General features: G+C 35.9%; 1 protein-coding gene across 6 annotated transcripts in view; it reads right to left on the reverse strand.

Moving 5' to 3' along the window:
• Positions 1 to 19,055, reverse strand: part of fam168a (family with sequence similarity 168 member A) — a 38,893-nt gene extending 19,838 nt beyond the window's left edge. For 3 of the 6 annotated variants that reach the window (XM_060877584.1, XM_060877581.1, XM_060877583.1), the window contains exons 1-2: positions 18,772 to 19,055; positions 1,728 to 1,837 (exon numbers count right to left, since the gene is read on the reverse strand). In XM_060877584.1, coding sequence (XP_060733567.1) covers positions 1,728 to 1,792 — 65 coding nt within the window. In that variant the 5' untranslated portion in view covers positions 1,793 to 1,837; positions 18,772 to 19,055. The remainder of the gene's footprint in view (positions 1 to 1,727; positions 1,838 to 18,771) is intronic. The other 3 variants (XM_060877586.1, XM_060877585.1, XM_060877582.1) reach the window with 2 other exon arrangements.
• Between the last annotated feature and the right edge of the window lie 769 nt (positions 19,056 to 19,824).

A 19,824-nucleotide genomic window follows, 5' to 3' on the forward strand; every position in this document is an offset into this window, starting at 1 on the left:
TGTAAAGAGAGAGAGAGAGAGAGAGAGAGAGAGAGAGAGAGAGAGAGAGAGAGAGACTCTAATCCAATAAACTAGCTGTTAAGAAGATAAATGCTCTCTCTCTCTGCTGCTTTACAGCTATCAGGAAACATCACTGTTCCATTTATACCATATTTCTGTGTGCAACATTTAAAATATAAAATACGAAGAAAAGTTTAGATTTCTGCCTCAGCGTCAGATCTTCTAAGATATAGCAGATTAGCAGTTCGTGGCTTGTGTCCTTTCATGACTGAGAAACAGTAGCTGCTAAATACCAATTCTGTAAGAATTTTTCTATGATGTTCCAGAAATCTTCTTGTGCTCTTGTTATAAAAGTTGCAAAAAACAAGACAAACTCTAACACTTGTAAGCAAACATTAGAATAGCACAAAATGAGCATAAAATTTGTTATATTTATTACCAGAACGCTCTAGCAAATGTGAAGTGGTTTAATTAGAAGGCTACCTATTTGTGATGACAGAAAGGTCTTTCTCCTTTCTGTTTGTTATGTGGCTGAAGATATAGAGATGTTCCCTAGACAATTTTTACAAATTGGATGCTAAGCACATTCTATTATTACTATTATTATAATTATTATTATACAATTTAACTAATTCTGTTAAATGTTATGACATAATTATAGAACATTTACTTCAGTAAATTCTAATTTTTTTTTTTTTTTCAATTTGTTTGACCTTTTCTGTGTACATGTGTGTAACTACATGCTGCAGTTGTCTCGCCAAGATAATAATTTTTATTTTATTTAATTTATTTATGGGACAGGTTATCTCATTTGTAAAAACTTGTAAACTCCCTAAAGAGTCATGAAATTAAATGCTTTGTCTTGATGCTGGGATGCGTTTCAAAGCAGCACATTTCAACATATTAGCTGTCAGATTGCTTGATAAAGTGAGAGATAATTATCAGGTTATTAACGTCTATTAGCATAGCAGTTAGCATATTATTATACTGCTAACACAACTAGCAACTATCTATGCTAGCTAATGATAGCAGCTAGATTTACAAATAAATTTCATAAATACAAGACAAGCTAATAGCGCTGTTTACAGGAGAATTTACTCGTCCTCCATTTTGAATGACTTTGAACTGGGTTCAGGTGACAGTATAAGTGCATGGTCACATTTTGTATAATGTGGTTTCTTCCAACAAAACTACATTTCTATCTGTAACTGCCTCTGTAAAGTGTTTTAGAATAATTGTGTTTCTCGTGGTCAAAAAGACCCATTTCCCCATTGAGGTTATGCATAGCGATATCTTATTTGTGCTTCGACTTAAATCGGTATACTCAATTCTTTGGTCAATAGCAGCAAGCTAAATAGGGGCTACATGAAAATAATATAAGAAAAAAATAAAAAGAATTAAAAAGAAAATAATTTAAGGTTGGAACCTGAGACTGCTGTACTATGCTCTAGATAGTAAGAGTATATATAGACATTTTGTGCATCAGTTTTGAGACTTTCAAGAAATATTTATAATGCAGTTACATTTTTATACATTTCTATAATAAAGGTGGTGAAAATAGCAATACATAGGAATTTCAAAACAAATTGAGGCATTGAGGCACATACACTCACTCTCTCACACACACACACACACACACACACACACACACACACACACACACACACACTCACGCCCCTCCAGGGTAGATATGAGGTTGGTTATACAGTAGCAGCCTCTACACTGACCTCTTTAAGCTGCTGTCTGTCGGGTAGAGAAAAGTGTATTTGTCAGAGGGGGGTCCGCCTGCCATTCTCACTGAAGCAAAGGCAAATGAAGAAGGGATGGATATGCAAATCTGAAACATCAAATAAAAACAAGAAAGAAAGAAAAAAGAAAGAAGGAAAGAAAGATAGATAGAAAAAAAAGGAAAGCAAGGTCATGGTTAGAAAAAGCACAATTGAGCACAGCAAAGCACAAAGCACAGCAACAAAAAAAAGGCAAAGCACAACATAATAGCTGAGACAGAGAGAGAGAGAGTGAGATAGAGAGACAGATAGACAGAAAAAGAAAGATTGTCAGAGAGAGTCAGTCAGAAAAAAACGAGTCAGAATGACAGTCAGCGAAAGAGAGTCAGAGACAGAATTGCACAGGCACAGAATACAAGCTGCAATGGCATGAAATGCTCAACTCATGAGAAGCACTGTGTGTGTATGCGTGTGAGACAGAAAAATTTCTACACACTCATTAGTCTGAACGACAAGATCACCTTACCATGGTACCATACCGTATATTTAACACTCCAGCCATCCTTCTTTCTATCCATCTGTCCTCTATTTACTCCTGTCTTTCTCCCATTTTCTTACTTTTCTAAATCACCATTCCCCCTCTCTTTCTCTTTCTGTCTTTTGTTCCTCAATGCCTATTCCTCTCTTTCTCCCAATCTGTGTTCTGTTTCTTCAGCATGAAGTTTTTAACAGAATGTTTTCTGTCACAGAGAAAAGACATTCAAAGCAGCCTCTGAGGCTATGCCTCCTTCACAGACACACAGATCCATTCAGTTCACACCATGAGTCGGCTTGGTTGTATTGTAAACACTGTGATTGGTGCACTGATTTCAAATGCTTAGTCATTGCATAACAATTGTGTATCTATTTAACTGAAGCAGTTTGATTCGATTGTCACATAAAGCTGCTGTATTTGATATTCACAATATGATTATGCCATATAATATGAAAGATATTTTGTCTGTGTGCATGGGTGTGTGAGAACCCATAAAAGATACAATAGTGTCAAATAGGGCTGGGCGATAAAAACGATAACGATATGTATCGCGATAGACACGTGATCGATAGTGATAAAAAATGTGCTGATAAAACATTTGATATTTTTTATTCTTCTTCGGAAGAAAACAGAGGTTGCGAAGCAAGTTTGGTTGCATTAACAAAGGCACCCACTCTCTGGTAACCTAGCAACTTGGGGAGTGACACTCTAACAGCCAATCATGTAACAGTATCAGTTTGGTTGCGCCATATCCTTGTGCTGGATTCCTCTTCAGTAACCGGCGACTGATAAGCAGAAAATGAGCCTCAGCGAGCGAGAAAATTGTAAATAAAAGAGGAAAAGTCAGCTTGCCAGTACGGCAGTTTTTTGGATATTATAACTAGGGCTGAAACAATTCCTCGAGTAACTCGATTACAAAAATTATTCGAGGCAAATTCCTCTGCCTCGAAGTCTCTTTTAATTCATTTTAAAGCTCACGTCATGTTCTTGTGCAATTATTTTGTGTGTGTGTGTGCGCGTGCGTGTTACACTTACGTAAAAGTGGAAGGAGACGCGAGGAGTTAGCGGTCTTTTGATTTGAGGGCACGGGCGGGCTGCAAAATGGAAGGGCGCGATAACAATGGCAATGAGCAAAGAGAAGAATCAAACAGAAGAAAATGACAGAAAATGTCCAAGTTTTGGGACACCATCAGAGCGTCTGTTTTCAGCAGCAGGAACATTGCTTCAAAGCGCAGGGAATGCCTCAGTTCGGAGCATGTTGATATGCTTTCCTTTCTTCATTGCAATCACATGCTCCTTTAAAGAATTTTAAAGCACACACACATTGAGACAGACTTTTATATTCTGATTAATAAATATATGCTTAAAGCACTCGGTGTGAAACAATGCATGGCCTCTAGGTCCAAGTTCCTGTCCATGTTTTTTGCCTGTTAAATACCACAAAGCATTCCAAATTAGGCAGTAAAGGTTTATGTTGTGTCTGAGCTGTAGATTTTGAATCTTTTAGTTCTGTTGCATGACTTAAAGGCAGTATTTTGTATTATTATTACTATTTATTTTAATGTATGCCTTAGTTTTGATACTTTCAGAAAGTAATTTGAAAATAATTACTTTTTTGTTTTTGCATCTCAGAAAAGGGTTCATTTAAAACCCAGAATGTATGGCACTTAAATGTATTTAATTCTTCTCAACTTTTTGTCATTGTTCACAGTACAAGTACAGATAGGGAAACAATGGGTAATATCTAAATGTTTATTTTTGATAGAAAATATTGTTGTATGCATTGCATAATATGCATTTAAAAAATAAAAGTTCATTTTTCTAAAAAAGGAAACCAATTAGTTATTCATTTTAAGAGACCAGTCTTATTTTCTCTTGTATATTTAATATTGCTCTTTAATTAAGCAAAAATACATTTTATCAGATTACTCAATTAATTGATGAAATTTTTGGTAGAATACTCGATTACTAAAATATTCAATAGCTACAGCCCTAATTATAAGTCTACAAAAATATACTTGAATAGTTCAACTTCAAGTATGATTAGAGTAAGAATAACTTGTTACTTTTTCATATTTCTGCAGGTTTTATATTTCAAACAATGTTACTGTACTGTATCAGGTTTGTTTTTTATATTAAAGATGTATCTCAGTCTACCTCAGTTTTATTTATGTTTAAAAAACACTGCACATATTTTAAAACACTTTATTCACCAGAAGTTGAACAGCTAGTGAACTTCCTAGCACTAAACTTGCACTAAATTCTCAGGTTTCTCTATGTTTATATTTAACACTGTACTATTTTATTACACTTTATTAAGCATTTCTTATATTTTCTTTCATTTTACACCTTAACTGTTAAGAGGTAATTGTTAAGTGTTCATTGTGACTTTAGACTTATGTTTACATTTTAATTATTTGAATTTTCCTGGTTGCTGACATTTCTGTCTTAATAACTGAAGGGATTATGATCAGAGGAAGGTGTAGTTTAAAATAAAAATGTTTAATTGTAATATATTTTTCTCCTGATCCTTATTTTAAATGGGCCATAAAAAAGTTCAATAATTATCGATATCGACCGATATGAAACACTGATATCGTGATACAGTTTTCGGCCATATCGCCCAGCCCTAGTGTCAAATGTCCTCACCTTTTCTACAGCTGTAGCAATGCATCAAATTCAGATCCTTGTATCAAACAATACAATAAAATATACTGTGTTACCACCTTTTTTTTTTCTTTCTTTTTTTTTTTTTTTTTTTACAATAATAATAGCTTTTATTTGAAAAACTGAAAAAGGTCCCTAAACATTTACTTTTGGTTAAAGTCAAGGTTTGATTTAGGATCGGTATAAAGTTAATTAGCTGCATTAATAATTATATCAAATGCAGGTCCTCATAAGGATAGAGAACTGTGCGTGTTTTTTGTTACAGGTTTGCAGGTATACTCAATAATGTCTGTCGCAGACACACACACACACCGACACACATTTCTATGCAGCACTGCAGGACAGATATCCTAATAACCCTAACTTCACTTTTTTACTTCACTTTTTCAAGCACACTTATTTCACTACAAAGCAGGCTGTGAATAGATTCACAAGTATGCACTCATGTAACCGAGTATCCATAAAAAGCACCCTTGCTCCCTTTTTATTTCTCTTGCTCAACCAGTGCCAACCCCATTGTCTGAAGGACACTAATAAGGTCATGCCTTCTCTTTCTTACTTCCCTCTTCATAACTCTCCATCTCTTCTGCCATCTCCATCTCATTATGTAACCATGTTAGTTCTTTAATTGATCCCTCTTATGCCTCTCTTTTATACCAACTATCATCATTCTCTCTCTCTCTCTCTCTCTCTCTCACACACCCTCTCCCATCTGCACCTCTGTCTTCCTCTACTCTTTCCCCTTTTTTATTTAGTCTCAATGCAGCTTATGTCCTTGCCCTGCTTTACCCACTATCATCATTTTTGCCATTGTTCTCCTTTGGCATGTTTAAATTTGAAATTCAGTAGCTAGCTAGCCCAACAGGCACAATGTGCTGCCCAGTCATACTGTATGTTTCGGTTGGTAGAAAACCCAACTACCCTTCCAAAAAAAGTGATATATGTTATAATGTAGAAACATAAGGCCAGCAATTTAATTAAGTTTAATAATAGAGACTGAATCATATATGTGCATTCACACTAGTGAGTGACAACATACAGGTGAGTGTTTATTGCCTATGTATGTTTGCGACACAGAACCAAGTGACAAAATAGCAACATATCAAGCTATTTGAGATTTTCTCAACCATATGCAAATTAGCGAGTTGACAAAGCGACAAATGCAAATGGGGCGCAAAAGATTCCTCAGACCAGTTTTATAAAGGTTATAATACAAAATTTTCCCTTTACAACTTTAGTTTCTACCTCAATTAGTTCCCATGTACTTCTTGATTGAAAATACTTCTCTTATCTTGTCATGAATGCCCTCTCATTAAATGTGTATAGAGACATTACAAAGAAAAACAAAGATTGGAAGGAAGTAGCAATGTGTCTCTGCACTGCAAATTGTTAATATAACAAACAATTATATAGTAATGTAACATGCAAATCAAACAACCAATTATCACACTCATTACTGTGTTATTTGCTTAAGTAATATTGCATGAGCAAGAGAGGCTAAGGGCCGCAAAGCCACAGGGTGAGTGCTGTAGCTAATCACAGCTGATTTTCAGAATAACTGCACAAATGCCAAGGCAATACTGCTTTTATACTACACAATATAATATTTATGTTATCTATATAATATATAATGTTATCTAGCTTGATAGGATCCCTGTTAGTAGGTTAGACAGTTTAGTTAGCTAGTTAGTTAGCCCAAGTACCTAATTATAGTATGGCTATTTTTACATCAGTCGGAAAATTTGATTCTGGAAAATCCTCATCGCTTAGTCAGAAACATAAAAAGAACAGTGCACAACAACTGTGTATTAAACAACAACATACCATACCGATCTCAAGGAAAGTCTGAGGTAAAAGGAATTCAGTGATTCCACTCTGTCTTGGACATCGGCATGGTTAACACCTGCCTTATACTGTTTTTTATCAGACAGTCCATCGGGTGCAACAGAAAATGCTCTATGGTAAATATAAAAAGCTCTATGGTCTATAGCAGCATTATATTTTTCAGTAGGGGATGGTTCTGTATTATAACCCTACTAGCAGGTAGTTTGTGCAGCTAATTGCTAACAAAGCTTAAATGACACGTGAGATGTGTCAACAATAACTTCCACATGATCACCTTATTAAAAACAAAAATAAATTTTATGCTTTTGCAAACTGTGTGCTATTTGAAATCACTCCACTGTTTCTTCCTTTCCCATCTCTTTCCCACAAATGACCTAATAATTGCCTTTTTTCCTTCACTAACTTTACATTCTAAATTCTTTTTCCTTTTCTGCACTCCCTCCGCACTCAGTAGATATGAATAACTTGCCCTTCATCTTTTTGTCTGTTTTATTAGTGAACCTGAGCAGTGCTTCAGTGCCCTTGACTCTCTCTCTCTCTCTCTCTCTCTACCTCCCTCCCTGAAGCAACCTTGTTCACATACCGTATTTATATAATGCTTTTCTCTTCTAATAACATGCCACTGCGGCTCATTAACTGTGCCTTGGAGCATCAGCACAAGAACATAGCCAAGCAAACAGAGAACACCAGCAGGGCAGAGTTACAACACCAATGTTACACATGCTGTTCGTCTTTTTTTCTTAAAAAAGGGCAGATACAAGTATAGACTCAGTGTCAGAACATATCTAATAAAAGCACATTGGGCTTTCCACAGGGGGTATAATGTAGTACACTTTCTGGGCAGCCAAAACACAAATACACCAACACATCTCAGCATTTTTATGTGCACCCTTGAACACAGCCGCACACAGACACACACACTCTCCTAACAGTAAAACCACTACCATCATCTTCACTGTATTCACCTGTGCCTTATCTTTATTCTTTTATTTTGTTCTTTTCTCTACTATTGGCTTTTATTGGACAGCATTTCACTACATATCATACTGTGTATGATTGTGTATATGACATAACATTTTTATTTATATTTTAGACAACGATATTATGATAAAGATAACATTCTGAAATAGCATATGAAAGAAATTTCTAAGATGACTGATATCTTGAAGACATACTTTATATTACATTAAGATTATGTATTTCCCTCAATCAAACAAAATTAATATGTGATGGGCAACAAGCGCAATACTTGCAAATCTGTCCATTTTCTACTAAATGTGAAGTCCACAGTAGCCTAAAAGATATATCAAGCCCTAAGCATAACTTTTTTTTAATCATACTTTTTTAATTTAAAAAGTATTATATTCAGGGGGCACGGTTGCTTAGTGGTTAGCACATTCGCCTCACATCTTCAGGGTTGGGGGTTCGATTCCCGCCTCCGCCTTGTGTGTGTAAAGTTTGCATGGTCTCCCCGTGCCTCGGGGGTTTCGTCCCCCGGTCCAAAGACATGCATGGTAGGTTGATTGGCATCTCTGGAAAATTGTCCGTAGTGTGTGATTGCATGAGTGAATGAGAGTGGGTGTGTGCCCTGCGATGGGTTGGCACTCCGTCCAGGGTGTATCCTGCCTTGATGCCCGATGACGCCTGAGATAGGCACAGGCTCCCCGTGACCCGAGGTAGTTCGGATAAGCGGTAGAAAATGAGTGAGAGAAGTATTATATTCATTTCTTTTTCTTAATTTATGAGGAAAAATGGAAAAAGGTAAAAGGTAACAAATGAAAGAGAGTGTTATAGCTTATTTAGGGGAAAAGTCTCACACAAATAATTAAAAGTATTATAAAAGTATTCAAAGATGACTTTTTTGTTATTGAGGGATAAAATTCTCTCAGAAAAAAATCTCAGCAAATGGAACCTTTTCTTGTCTAATCACAAGGCTACTTAAGGCTATCTTTTGTTCCTTCATTATGTATCTTTCACAATGACTATAACAGTTATATAGCGTAAAAAGTATTTAAGTTACATAAATTAACCATCATTAATATTTTATTAAATGTACTACACGGACTTTGCAAAACAAAGGATAAAAACCAAAGGTATAAAATACCGTACCCTTGAAGATATTACTCAAAGGTACAGGATTGATACCTTTTTGTCTGAAAGTGTAGTAAACTATAATGTTTACTGTACATGGGGCTAGCTGTCTTGTCCCCGCCCCTTCTTCCCACTGTCCAAAACCATGCAGGCAGGCTGCCCAGTATTGCCTGTAGGTGTGAATGAGTGTGTGAATGTGTGGGTTTATGGTGCCCTGCAATGGACTGGGATACCCATGTGTTCCCACCTCACACGCAGTGTTACCACGACAGGCTCTGGATTCACTGATGCCCTAACAAGGATGAGGTGGATACCAAAGTAGAATAAATGAACAATAAACCATGTAATAAATCAGCCAGATTTTTTTTTCAGATTTCAAAGACAAATATGGTTAAAACATATTTAAAAATCATTACAATACCGCCCCTAATATAAATCTTTCAATACTTTACTACCCACATACATTTCTGAATGCTTGGTTTTCAATTGCCAAATATGAAACTTTAAAAGAATGAACCAACTACATACCAATAAAGTAGTAAATATTCATCAGGCTCCATGTATCACACACAAAATACAAACGACAACAAAAAATAGTTTTTTTATTTTTTTATATGTGTAATTTATTATTTGTTTTGTATTATTGGCTTTTCCTAGCAAATTGCTTTTGATATTATTTTTATTATTGAATATTGGATTTATTGAATAAAGTTATATCTATTATGTTATTATTTGTACTTTGTCTTTCTGCCAGTGATAATTTTTATTATTTGCCTACTTTACTTTTTTGTTTGTCTTTTTTACTGTTTTGTACTGCAGACATGATATTCGTGATATTCCATATATAGCAATGGTAACTATTTTGAATATGAGCAAGGATATCCAATATTTCTAATTAAAGTAATATAAATCAAAGATGGAAAAAACAATCACCAACAAAAATAACATTAATAATAACAATAAATAAATGCAAATAGGTTTAATAATCAAACATCTGGTTTACTGTCAACTATTAATAAGAAATATTAGATCAAAACCTGATAAATGCAGATATAACAAATATGGAAAAATCCTATTGACCATCACCACTCAGTGCTAAAGAATAAAATTGTGCTAAAGTAGCTAAACGTCTTATATTGGAAATGAATCACAATGGAATCTTAGATGTTAATAATTGTCCCATTTTTAATCCAGATTTAAACATGTCGGGTGTTCTTTTTCTTCTTATTATTATGTATAAGTATGTGTGGGTTGTCAATAATGATGTCACAGTAATTAAAAATGTGTTTAACAATTGTGTTCTTTATTGGCACATAAACCAATCTGCTAAATTACCCTACACTGCAGTTTTTAAAAATTTGTAAATGAATAGAAGAGTAACAAGCTGTTCAGTAAACTAAATAATCATGAGTTATACAGAAGGCTACTATTGCAGTAGATAAAAATTATCTATCCAATATAACCAAGCTAGTTCTAGCTCAGAACTATAAACTGTTAAGTAATAAGTTAATAATGGACCCTTGACATCAGGATAAACTAGCCTCAGCATAAACATACACTTCCAGTAGGAAAGGCACGAGGCAGTAAAGAACAGGATGATTGTTCTCACAAAGTGTTTGGAAGCAAATCTAATCCAATCCTTCATTACACACCTCAAGCTAATCATATGAAGTGCAAGACAGACGCACAGCATGCAACTGCAGTGTCATCAGCTCACTGCTAAAGACACACACACACACACACAACGGGTTAAGAACCTGCCAAAAAATGTTTTTTTTAAACATGCATTTATGCAATTCTGAAGCTTCATCTGATTAAACACACATACATTTGTGTATAAACCAAATCTAATCACCATACTAGTCTTTGAATGCTATTCAAAGAATTCAAATGTAAAGAAAAACTTTTTTTTTTTAAACGAGTAAATACAATGTTAAAATTCAATAGACAAAAAGATTCACTAATAACCATCATTTCTACCTACACTGCCTTTACTTGAGGAGGCCATCATTCATTGTCACTTACATGACCTTGCTTGTATTAGTATGCATTTGTGTGTCTTTCTCACACTGCATATATGTGCAACTCTCCCTCTTGCTGTTTACTACCAACACTCAAGTACCTCCTGTTATAAATGACAAGATTTCACCATCTTTGTCACTCTGATCGAAGAGGTTCATCATTCACACACTTACCATACTAAAACAGAAATACACAAAGGAACGCAAGAGGTAGAGCTGAATTATTCATCATAAAGAGACGAGCTTAAAGAGGCGCTCTGTGTGAGAGACTGGCCACACACTAGCACTTTGTGTGTGTATGTGTGCGAACTGTGAGGTCCAACTGCGAGAACAACACAAACAGTGGGGGGAAACAAGCAAAAGAGTGAGAGTGAGAGATAGTCAATTATTAATACAGTAATACATCACACTATAGCAAATTATCACAAAATTAAGCAAATGCAGTATTCAGAGGCTCTTACCTTTTTTATAATTTACAGATTATCCACAGATTTATTACTTTTTTATTATAAATATATTTTTATTCATGTTGAACATAGATAGTAATAAAATAGAAAGTAATTATATGTGTCCTCACTGCTAATTGTTAAAAGTCCTGTGCTTGCAATTTTGCCAGTTCAAATAGTGTTTTGAAAAAAGCACAAAAACCTTGTAAGCTGCAAATGTTGAAAAAACAAACAAACGAATAAAGTAAAAATCAAGCATTTTTGGCCACGACAATCACAAAAAAGAAAAAATGCAAAATCTTGATGGAACTGATTTTGACTTGATTTTCCTATAACTGCACTGGAACCTTTCACTGTGAGTCACTCATTTATGTTCACCATGTAAAATTCCTTACAGTTACTACAGTAGTGTTAATGACATCAACACCAGACATGGCAAACGCTAATTTTCAGGAATATAACTTTTGACTTAAAAAGATGAAGGGAAGCCAATTTTACAAGAAGCAGATTTAACAGTTATATGCATATCAGTGCAAGCAAGCTACAGGCTAGTTAATATGCTATGAAGTTAGTGTGGTTCTTCAGGATCGTCTATTAATGTACCATAATATGAACTACATATTTGTCAATATTCAGTATAACTCTTGCTCAAGTGATATTGCTTAATTGTTGTGGCATGCAAATGACATACCTGAGTGACTTTAAACTAGCATTTTAGAATAGAACTAGAATTTTTTTTACCTTATCATGCACCCATTTTTCAGGTGTTATGGCATCCAAAATATCCACAGAACTACAGCAAAGGACAAACTTGTTCAAGTGCTGAGATCAACAAATTCTGAAAACAAATGGACCTCACAAAACAACATCAAGAGACTTACTTAAATCTCTCAAAATGCCTGAATACACCCTTTTCCTTCACCCTCACAGGACCTAAATGAGAGCTGAAGAATAAGAGATTTTTTTTAGCACTTTGTTCTCCTGGCTTCTGTAAAAGCATATTCTGGCTGCCTTTCATTGTTCCAGCATCTCTGCTCTCTCTGGGCCATTCAACTCAGAACAAATGTATAAAAACTAGCATAAAGTTTTGACCTTGCATACTCAATTCTTTAGTGCTTATTGCAGGGGTATTCAAGTAAAATTTATAAAGGTCCACTTACGTAAAAGATCCTGAATATCTACTATCAAGAGGACATAGTGGCATAAATTACATTTAATGCTTATTCATTAATGATTAGCTAAGCATGACAGTATTAAACCAGTAGTCTGGTGTTGACAAAAACAGATGATATACATTTATCTGTTGAATACATACTTTTTTCACTCGTCTTTAAACATTCTGTTTTTGTCTGTGACCTGTCATCAGGTTTGCTAATTAAATATTTTAAAAAGTCTGAAAAAAAAAACCCTTTCTGAGCCGTAGCCCTGTAGGTAGCCTCCAGTCTGATGTGCCGCCTCAAGCTAAACAATCTACATAAGTGACATCTACCCATAACAACATCATTTCCTGACAATCACTACATCATGATCAATGTTTCAGGCTCATCATACTCAGTTCAGTACACTTACACCATTGTGACAATCTCCCCATTTGGAACACTCTGAGATCAGATCCATGATTGAGAATCAGAATTGTGATGCTTGCTAGAGCCTCCCTGCACTCACTCCATCAGGACCACTCCTCCATCCTAAATGCACTCATTCCATAATCACAAAACCAATATCACTCCATCATCCTCACCAATACCTCATAACCACCACATTCTCTATTATGTTCACATCACTCTTGCTGGCTTACCATAGCCTACCGGTTAAAAAATTTTGGTTGGTTAATTATTATTTGGTTTGGTTGTTGGAGTTTGTTCATTGTTTACAGTTGTTATTTAGGGCACTAGTAGCTAAGTGGTTAAGTGGTTGGACTTTGTTGGAAAGGTCATGAGGTCAAATTCTAGCACCACCAAGCTGCCAGTCCTGGGCCTTTGAGCTGAAGTCCTCAAATCCTAAGTTGTATAAATGGAATTCTATTTACATCCACAAAGCCTCCGCATGATACAATGTGATGTTCATGTTAGACGTTCAATAGAAATACGAACCCAGAAGTTTCATCTATCTGACCTTTAATGTACATCAGAAATTTCAGTCTCTAATTAGCACCTCTGGAAAGCACTCACACTCGCAGATGAACAGGCAGCTGGTGGACATGCTAATTCTGTCTCATGCACAACCCACGTACCAGCAAGAGCCATCAAGAACGTGTAGTAAGTGCGTGTGTATGTGTACTGCCTTGGGGCCTGAGTGGTGCAGTGAAATCACTCATACTCCAGAGAGTGAAAGCACAAAAGGCACACACTCCTCCCCCACAAGCCTTTTACACCCTTCCACTGGAGACCTAGCTAAAGCTTAGACATGAAGCTGAATTTATTTTTCTAAACATGGAAATTGACTAAGCTATGTCTGTATTGAGGCAGAATTTTGAGATTTTTCTAATAAACTTTGGCTGAATATTCAATATGATCTGCAGCTCAATAGAGCACAGAAAAACATTAATTCATATATGCAAATTTTGCCAGTCCTTAAGTCCATATGTGTGTCTGGAAGCCATATATGGGACTGTGAACGTGTCTTGGATCTCAAGTAGGATGGAGGAAGCTACTGAGTCACTTATGAATATTAGGATTCTCCCAATCTGGGCCTTTTTCACAAATATATATTCTTAACATATTCTTAATTCTTATTATTATATAGTTATTACATAGTTTGTTCTTGACGTTTTAGTTCCCTGTTGTAAGTTTGCATGTGTTATGAATTTTCCATGTTATCAATGTTATGATAACATGTTTTTAAGTATTTGTTTACTATCTATTATTATTAAGACTCTCATTTGGAGGTGCCAAAATATGACTTCAGTGCTTCAATCTCCTCATCTGTTTGCTCATATAGATTACTTGCATTTCACATTTTATAATTGACTTCAGCTTGTGACATAATCACTAGGCATGTGTGCTCACCTAAAAAAAAAATTTGTGTTTGGACTGAAAAAGCTGCACAGGATTCTTTCTTTCTTTTTTTTTTTTGTAAAATGTCTGCTTAATTGAGTTAAGCAGACATACCAATCCATTGCAGGGCACCATGCACACAGACAATCATACCAAGGAGCAATTTATATTAGCCAATCCATCTAATAGCATGTTTTGAGAATTTGGTTAACCAGAGAACCTGCAGGAAACCCACATAGACATAGGTAATCACACAGACAGGACCTGAGCTCAGGTTCGAACTGGGGAAACAGGATCTTTGAGGAGGGATCACTGCCAAAGCCCAAGCTTAGTGTATTGGGGTTACCTCAAAAGCCTCTGTTTAAGACCAGTGAAAAATGCTTATGTGGCACACAGGCAGGCTATCCATGTAACCTGATTCTGAATTTGGTGGATTTTTTTTTTTGACAAATAGGTTGAATCACAAATTTGTCTATCTCTGCTCTTTTCTCTAAAGCACCATTTCCATGTTAATACTAATGTGGTGATGACCGTATGGATGAGTGATCGGAAAATCTATTTGAGGCAAGGTCAGAAAGGACACAGTGACATTTTTCTTTTGCAGCAGAAAGAAAAGCAGTGATTCGTAGTGACTGCCCACACACGGTCCAAAAATACCCTCAGTTTCAGACTGGCACAGTCCCTGCCCTGTTGGGGCCATGTTCAACTGAGTGATGTTCTCTAAAATAACTCCTCACACTGTCTCTCTATAGTGTAGGAGTAAAGAAAGAAGGAGATATGAGAGAGCCATGTAAAGCGAGGAAGATGCTGCTCAGTTTTGGCACAAAACAACAGCGACTACATGATAATCTCTGACAATGAGCAATCCCAACACAACAAAATGCTTGCACTGACACACAGCTTCTTATATTACCAACAATGATGCAATGCAGACTTTAGCAAGTGGTCACTCACTACAGATTTGGCTCAGGCCCCTTTCACATTCGCTGTGGTCTGGGACAAGTGATTACATTTGTAATTTGAATGGCAATGTGGCAATCAAAAGGCTGTAACCTCATGAACATGGCAGAATGTGACCCACTTTTTATTATTATTATTATTATTATTATTATTATTAGTTATTATCTCATAATGCAGGATGTGTTGCTGTACTTCTATTATTCCATAAAGTGCTCAAACTCCAGTTAGATTATTAAATTTTATATAGTTCAAAATTTGGGCTTACAGTTAATTAATTAAAAAAATGCACAGCTAACACAGAGTACAAGTGCTAACATTGCATAACATTACAGCAACTAGCCAACTGCCCTCATAAACACACATTTATATCATATAAGCTGTGACCCAAATGAAATAATTCACACTATGCACTCTACCATACTCTAGTGACCTTGACTTCATCAAGATCCAATGTGTGATTAAAGGGGTAAATCTTTTTTTCATAATTTTTTGATTGGTGTATTTAGCCATCAGACAGTGCTGTTAGAGGGAACATTAATACAGGCTAAACAGCATTTGCTATAGGTTATGCACCAAATGAAATGGATGTTAATACTAAGTGTGAACTTGTTACAAAAATTCACTAATGCGTAGTCCCAATCGTACATTTTCAGACATACTCTATACGGTTAGGGTTTTCACAGATATTTTTTTCCCCAATAACATCAGCCTAAAACATATGCTTATAATCACCACTTACCATAGACTTTGACCTTGTTCTACTGTTTTATGGAATCTAAAACAAATATAATTTGTTTTCGCTCATAGGTTGGGATGCCAATATTTTCTCAGCAGAAAATATACACTGTCATTTCAAATCCTGTGTAGCTGTGATGCATGTAAATTGAAATATTATGCCTGTATTTAAAATATTTTTAAAAATTTGGAAATCTTTAATACATAGTTTACCAGGAGCTGCAGACTTGATGCACATCCAAAAAAAAACCTGCATCAGAATTCAATAATCAGCGTAATCAACTCTTTTGTTCCAGTATCTTGACATTCCCTACCAATGATTGAAAGCTACTGTTGTTTTCTAGTAGCTAGCTGGCAGAATCACCCAGCATCCTCTGCTCCTGGTTATCTGGAGAAACCCAGAATGCCCTGGAGGCATATGCGTGTCTATCGTAACATGATTATAAAAAAATGATGATTTTTGCCTCACTTCACAAACACACCATTTGGTGGATTGGTTTTGCTAAATTGCCTTTCGGCATTGTTGTGTGTGTGCAAATGTTGTATATTTCTAATCATCCATGAACCAAAAAGTGAACCAATAAAGTAGTTACTGAAGATGAATGAATAAACATCAGTACTGACTTTTTATTGACAAAATAATTGGACTGTTTATCCAATAATTATGGGAAGCTGTAAATCTTAAACACCTTACTTAATCTAAAATCTTACAATCCTGATCCGTTATCTAAGCGCAGAAGTGACCCAACTATGATAAGCATAAACTCAGAGAGGTCACCTGCAGTGTTGATTTCACACCTACACTCACATACAGGAGTCCAACAGTCCTGTTTCAACTCACTGTCCATATTCAGAATTCTTATGCTTACAGTCACTAACCTCGGGATGTGAATTTTCCAAATCAAGTTATAGACTGCATAATATATTTTTTCCCACATAATTGTAACAATGATGTAAGACTGCTTAAAGATTTTCTAAGGCTGGGTGAAATTATGATGGCATTATTGTTTAATGTTGTTGGCAATTCTCAGACTGTCTTCAGTGTGCTTCCATTTTATTAATTTTAAATATATTAGCTATGAATTTGTGAAGCTACATTTTGGCCAGAAATAATATGAATTGTCTTCTGTTAATAATGGAATTGGTATTGGCCTAGTTAACAAATTGTCTAGTTTATTAGCTTATACCTAGTTAGCTACATTGTTATGTTTGCATTTAACTTGATTCGGTTGAGTCAATTACAATGACATGGAGGTTTTTTATTACAATTATAAGTGGTCCATGTTTGCGTGATGAGATAGGATGGGTTGCTTTTTTGGGTCTCGCTCAGGACCTTAGCATCTCAGCACCCAGAATCGCCAGCCAGTGAGCAAGCACAGGTGTGAACTAAAATCATACAGTGATCATATATACATAATCACTGTTTCATACAGTGATTATGCTGATACAGAATGCTGATACTGATACAGATGAATGCTGATACTGATACTGATGAATGCTGATACAGATGTGATTCCAGTCACTTAAAAACCTGACTGCAGATGGAACCAAGAACAGTAAGCATGTGTGTTTAATATGTTTGCCAATATTGGGATAAAATGTACAACAGCATGTACATGTTGCTGTGAACTACAACTTGCACACTCATGGTATATTTGTATGTTATTATTAGATTGAACTTTCCTGATTTCAGTGGATTTCTATGCAGTTAATGCTTCCCTAACACATGCAAGTTGACAAAGAAAAAACAAAAAAACACCATAAAGCCTGACAATAACATGACCGGATTCATATGTAATATAAAGTAAGGCCAAAATCAATCAGAATCAAAACCAATACATATGGAGTTAATTTTAACACATACAGAAGCATATAAGGCCAGCTAGAAGCAAATTGTACAAGTTTACATACAGTGATTGGATTAATTATAACATGCATACATGTTAACACTTGCATTAAATGTTAGAGGTGGGTTATATCGTACAACATAACATTCAGATATCTTAATAAGCAAAGTATGAAGGTTTGTTAACAAATTGAAAGCAAAATGCAAAAAAGAATATGAAAAAACTAGATTTATTTTAGCCATGAGGAATCTCCCAGCCCTAATAGGTGTATATACATCAGCATGGGAACAAATAGATCCCTGTGTAAGAATGTATTCAACATTTATTCAACATGTATTCAACATTTAACATATGATATGATTTAAATACAACATAATTCATGATCAAAAGATGTTGAGCATTAATCATAGCTTTGCTGCTCTCTCTTACTAAAATCATGTGCTATAACCAACACACAATGATTTTCATCACACACACACACACACACACACACACACACACACACACACACACACAGGCTGAAAAAGTCCCAGCACCATTTTGAATCCCTCTGCCTCTTTCGCCTCTTTTCTATGCTCTGTGTAGAAATTCATGACAGGCAGATAGACACAAGTGGCCATGGACTCTCTCTCTCTCTCTCTCTCTCTCTCTCTCTCTCTTCTTTAATAACACATCCATGCATATTTCCCTACTTATCTTATCTTAAAAGATAAACTCAACAGAATATATTAAAGCACTTGTGAAGAACTAGCTTGATGCTCTCTAAGTTCTCTTTCAAATAGTGAATCTTTTCAACAACACACACACATGCGCGCGCGCACACACGCATTTCTGATTTGGACCATTTACTATAAATTGTTCACATTAAAGAAAACAATAACATGCATATGAGTTGACTTACCGATCTGAAATGGAAACAGACAGATTTCCGTGAAATAGTCCGTTATAATAAACGTGTTCCTTTTTTCCCTCTGGCTCTTTCTCTGTCTTTTCTCCTCCGGCTCGTTTTTTTTTTACCCTTTGCTCCAGCTATTTAGGGGCAGCTATTTTTTGCAGGCGGTATGAAAACGCAGAAGCATTCACATACACACACACACACTCATGGTGAGAGTGGGAGATGGAGAGAGAGGGAGAGAGAGGTAGTGGGGGATGGGGGGATGCCGAAAGAGAAAAAGAACAAAGGGGAGGGGGGTGTGAGTGTGCGTGCATGCGTGCGTGTGTGTGCGAGAGAGAGAGCGAGAGAGCGCACACAAGGGGAGGAACTCGGTTTAAATCCAAAATGGCCCCCTTTTGGAAATGTAGTGCACTACACTCTGTGCAGAAGCCATTATCGTACATCATATGTAGCGCACCTACACGGGGAATCATGGGATTCGATGTGTTGTCGTTCAACTCGAGATGGACTACAAATTCCAACACGATTTCAGGGAATCAAAAGCGACAAACCGGTGATGTTTTGTAGTCCGTAAATTATATTGCGTCATCAACACGCGCCTACATTTAAGTTGGCTGGCTAGTACATTTTCGATCACAGATGATCATGTCACCCAGAATTTATGTCACACAAGGCATTGGTTTATCTTTACATTAGACCACCGTTATATAATTAAGCTGTCCGAAATCTCACAAAAACAGGTGAATGTTAACGTATTAGCTAATTGCTAAGCACGTTAGCGTGTTGCTGACTAACGCAGGTCTAACGCTAGCAGTTTAGAACGCAGGAGCTACAGCGTAACAGCGTCATCTTGTGTTAAATATTTAGTACTGTTTGCTTTTACGGTGATGTGGATACAGTTAGGGCAGGGTGTATGGGCGGATGTTAGGACGGGTTTAACATCAACGGGTATAAACAATGTAAACAAAAAGTTTTGTGCAAACCATCATTCACATATGTGCTTTTGTAACACTCCATTACATTTTAATCCCCATTATAACACTCCATTACATTTTAGTT

This window comes from Tachysurus vachellii, chromosome 9, assembly GCF_030014155.1.
Source record: "Tachysurus vachellii isolate PV-2020 chromosome 9, HZAU_Pvac_v1, whole genome shotgun sequence".
Classification (NCBI taxonomy): Eukaryota; Metazoa; Chordata; class Actinopteri; order Siluriformes; family Bagridae; genus Tachysurus; species Tachysurus vachellii.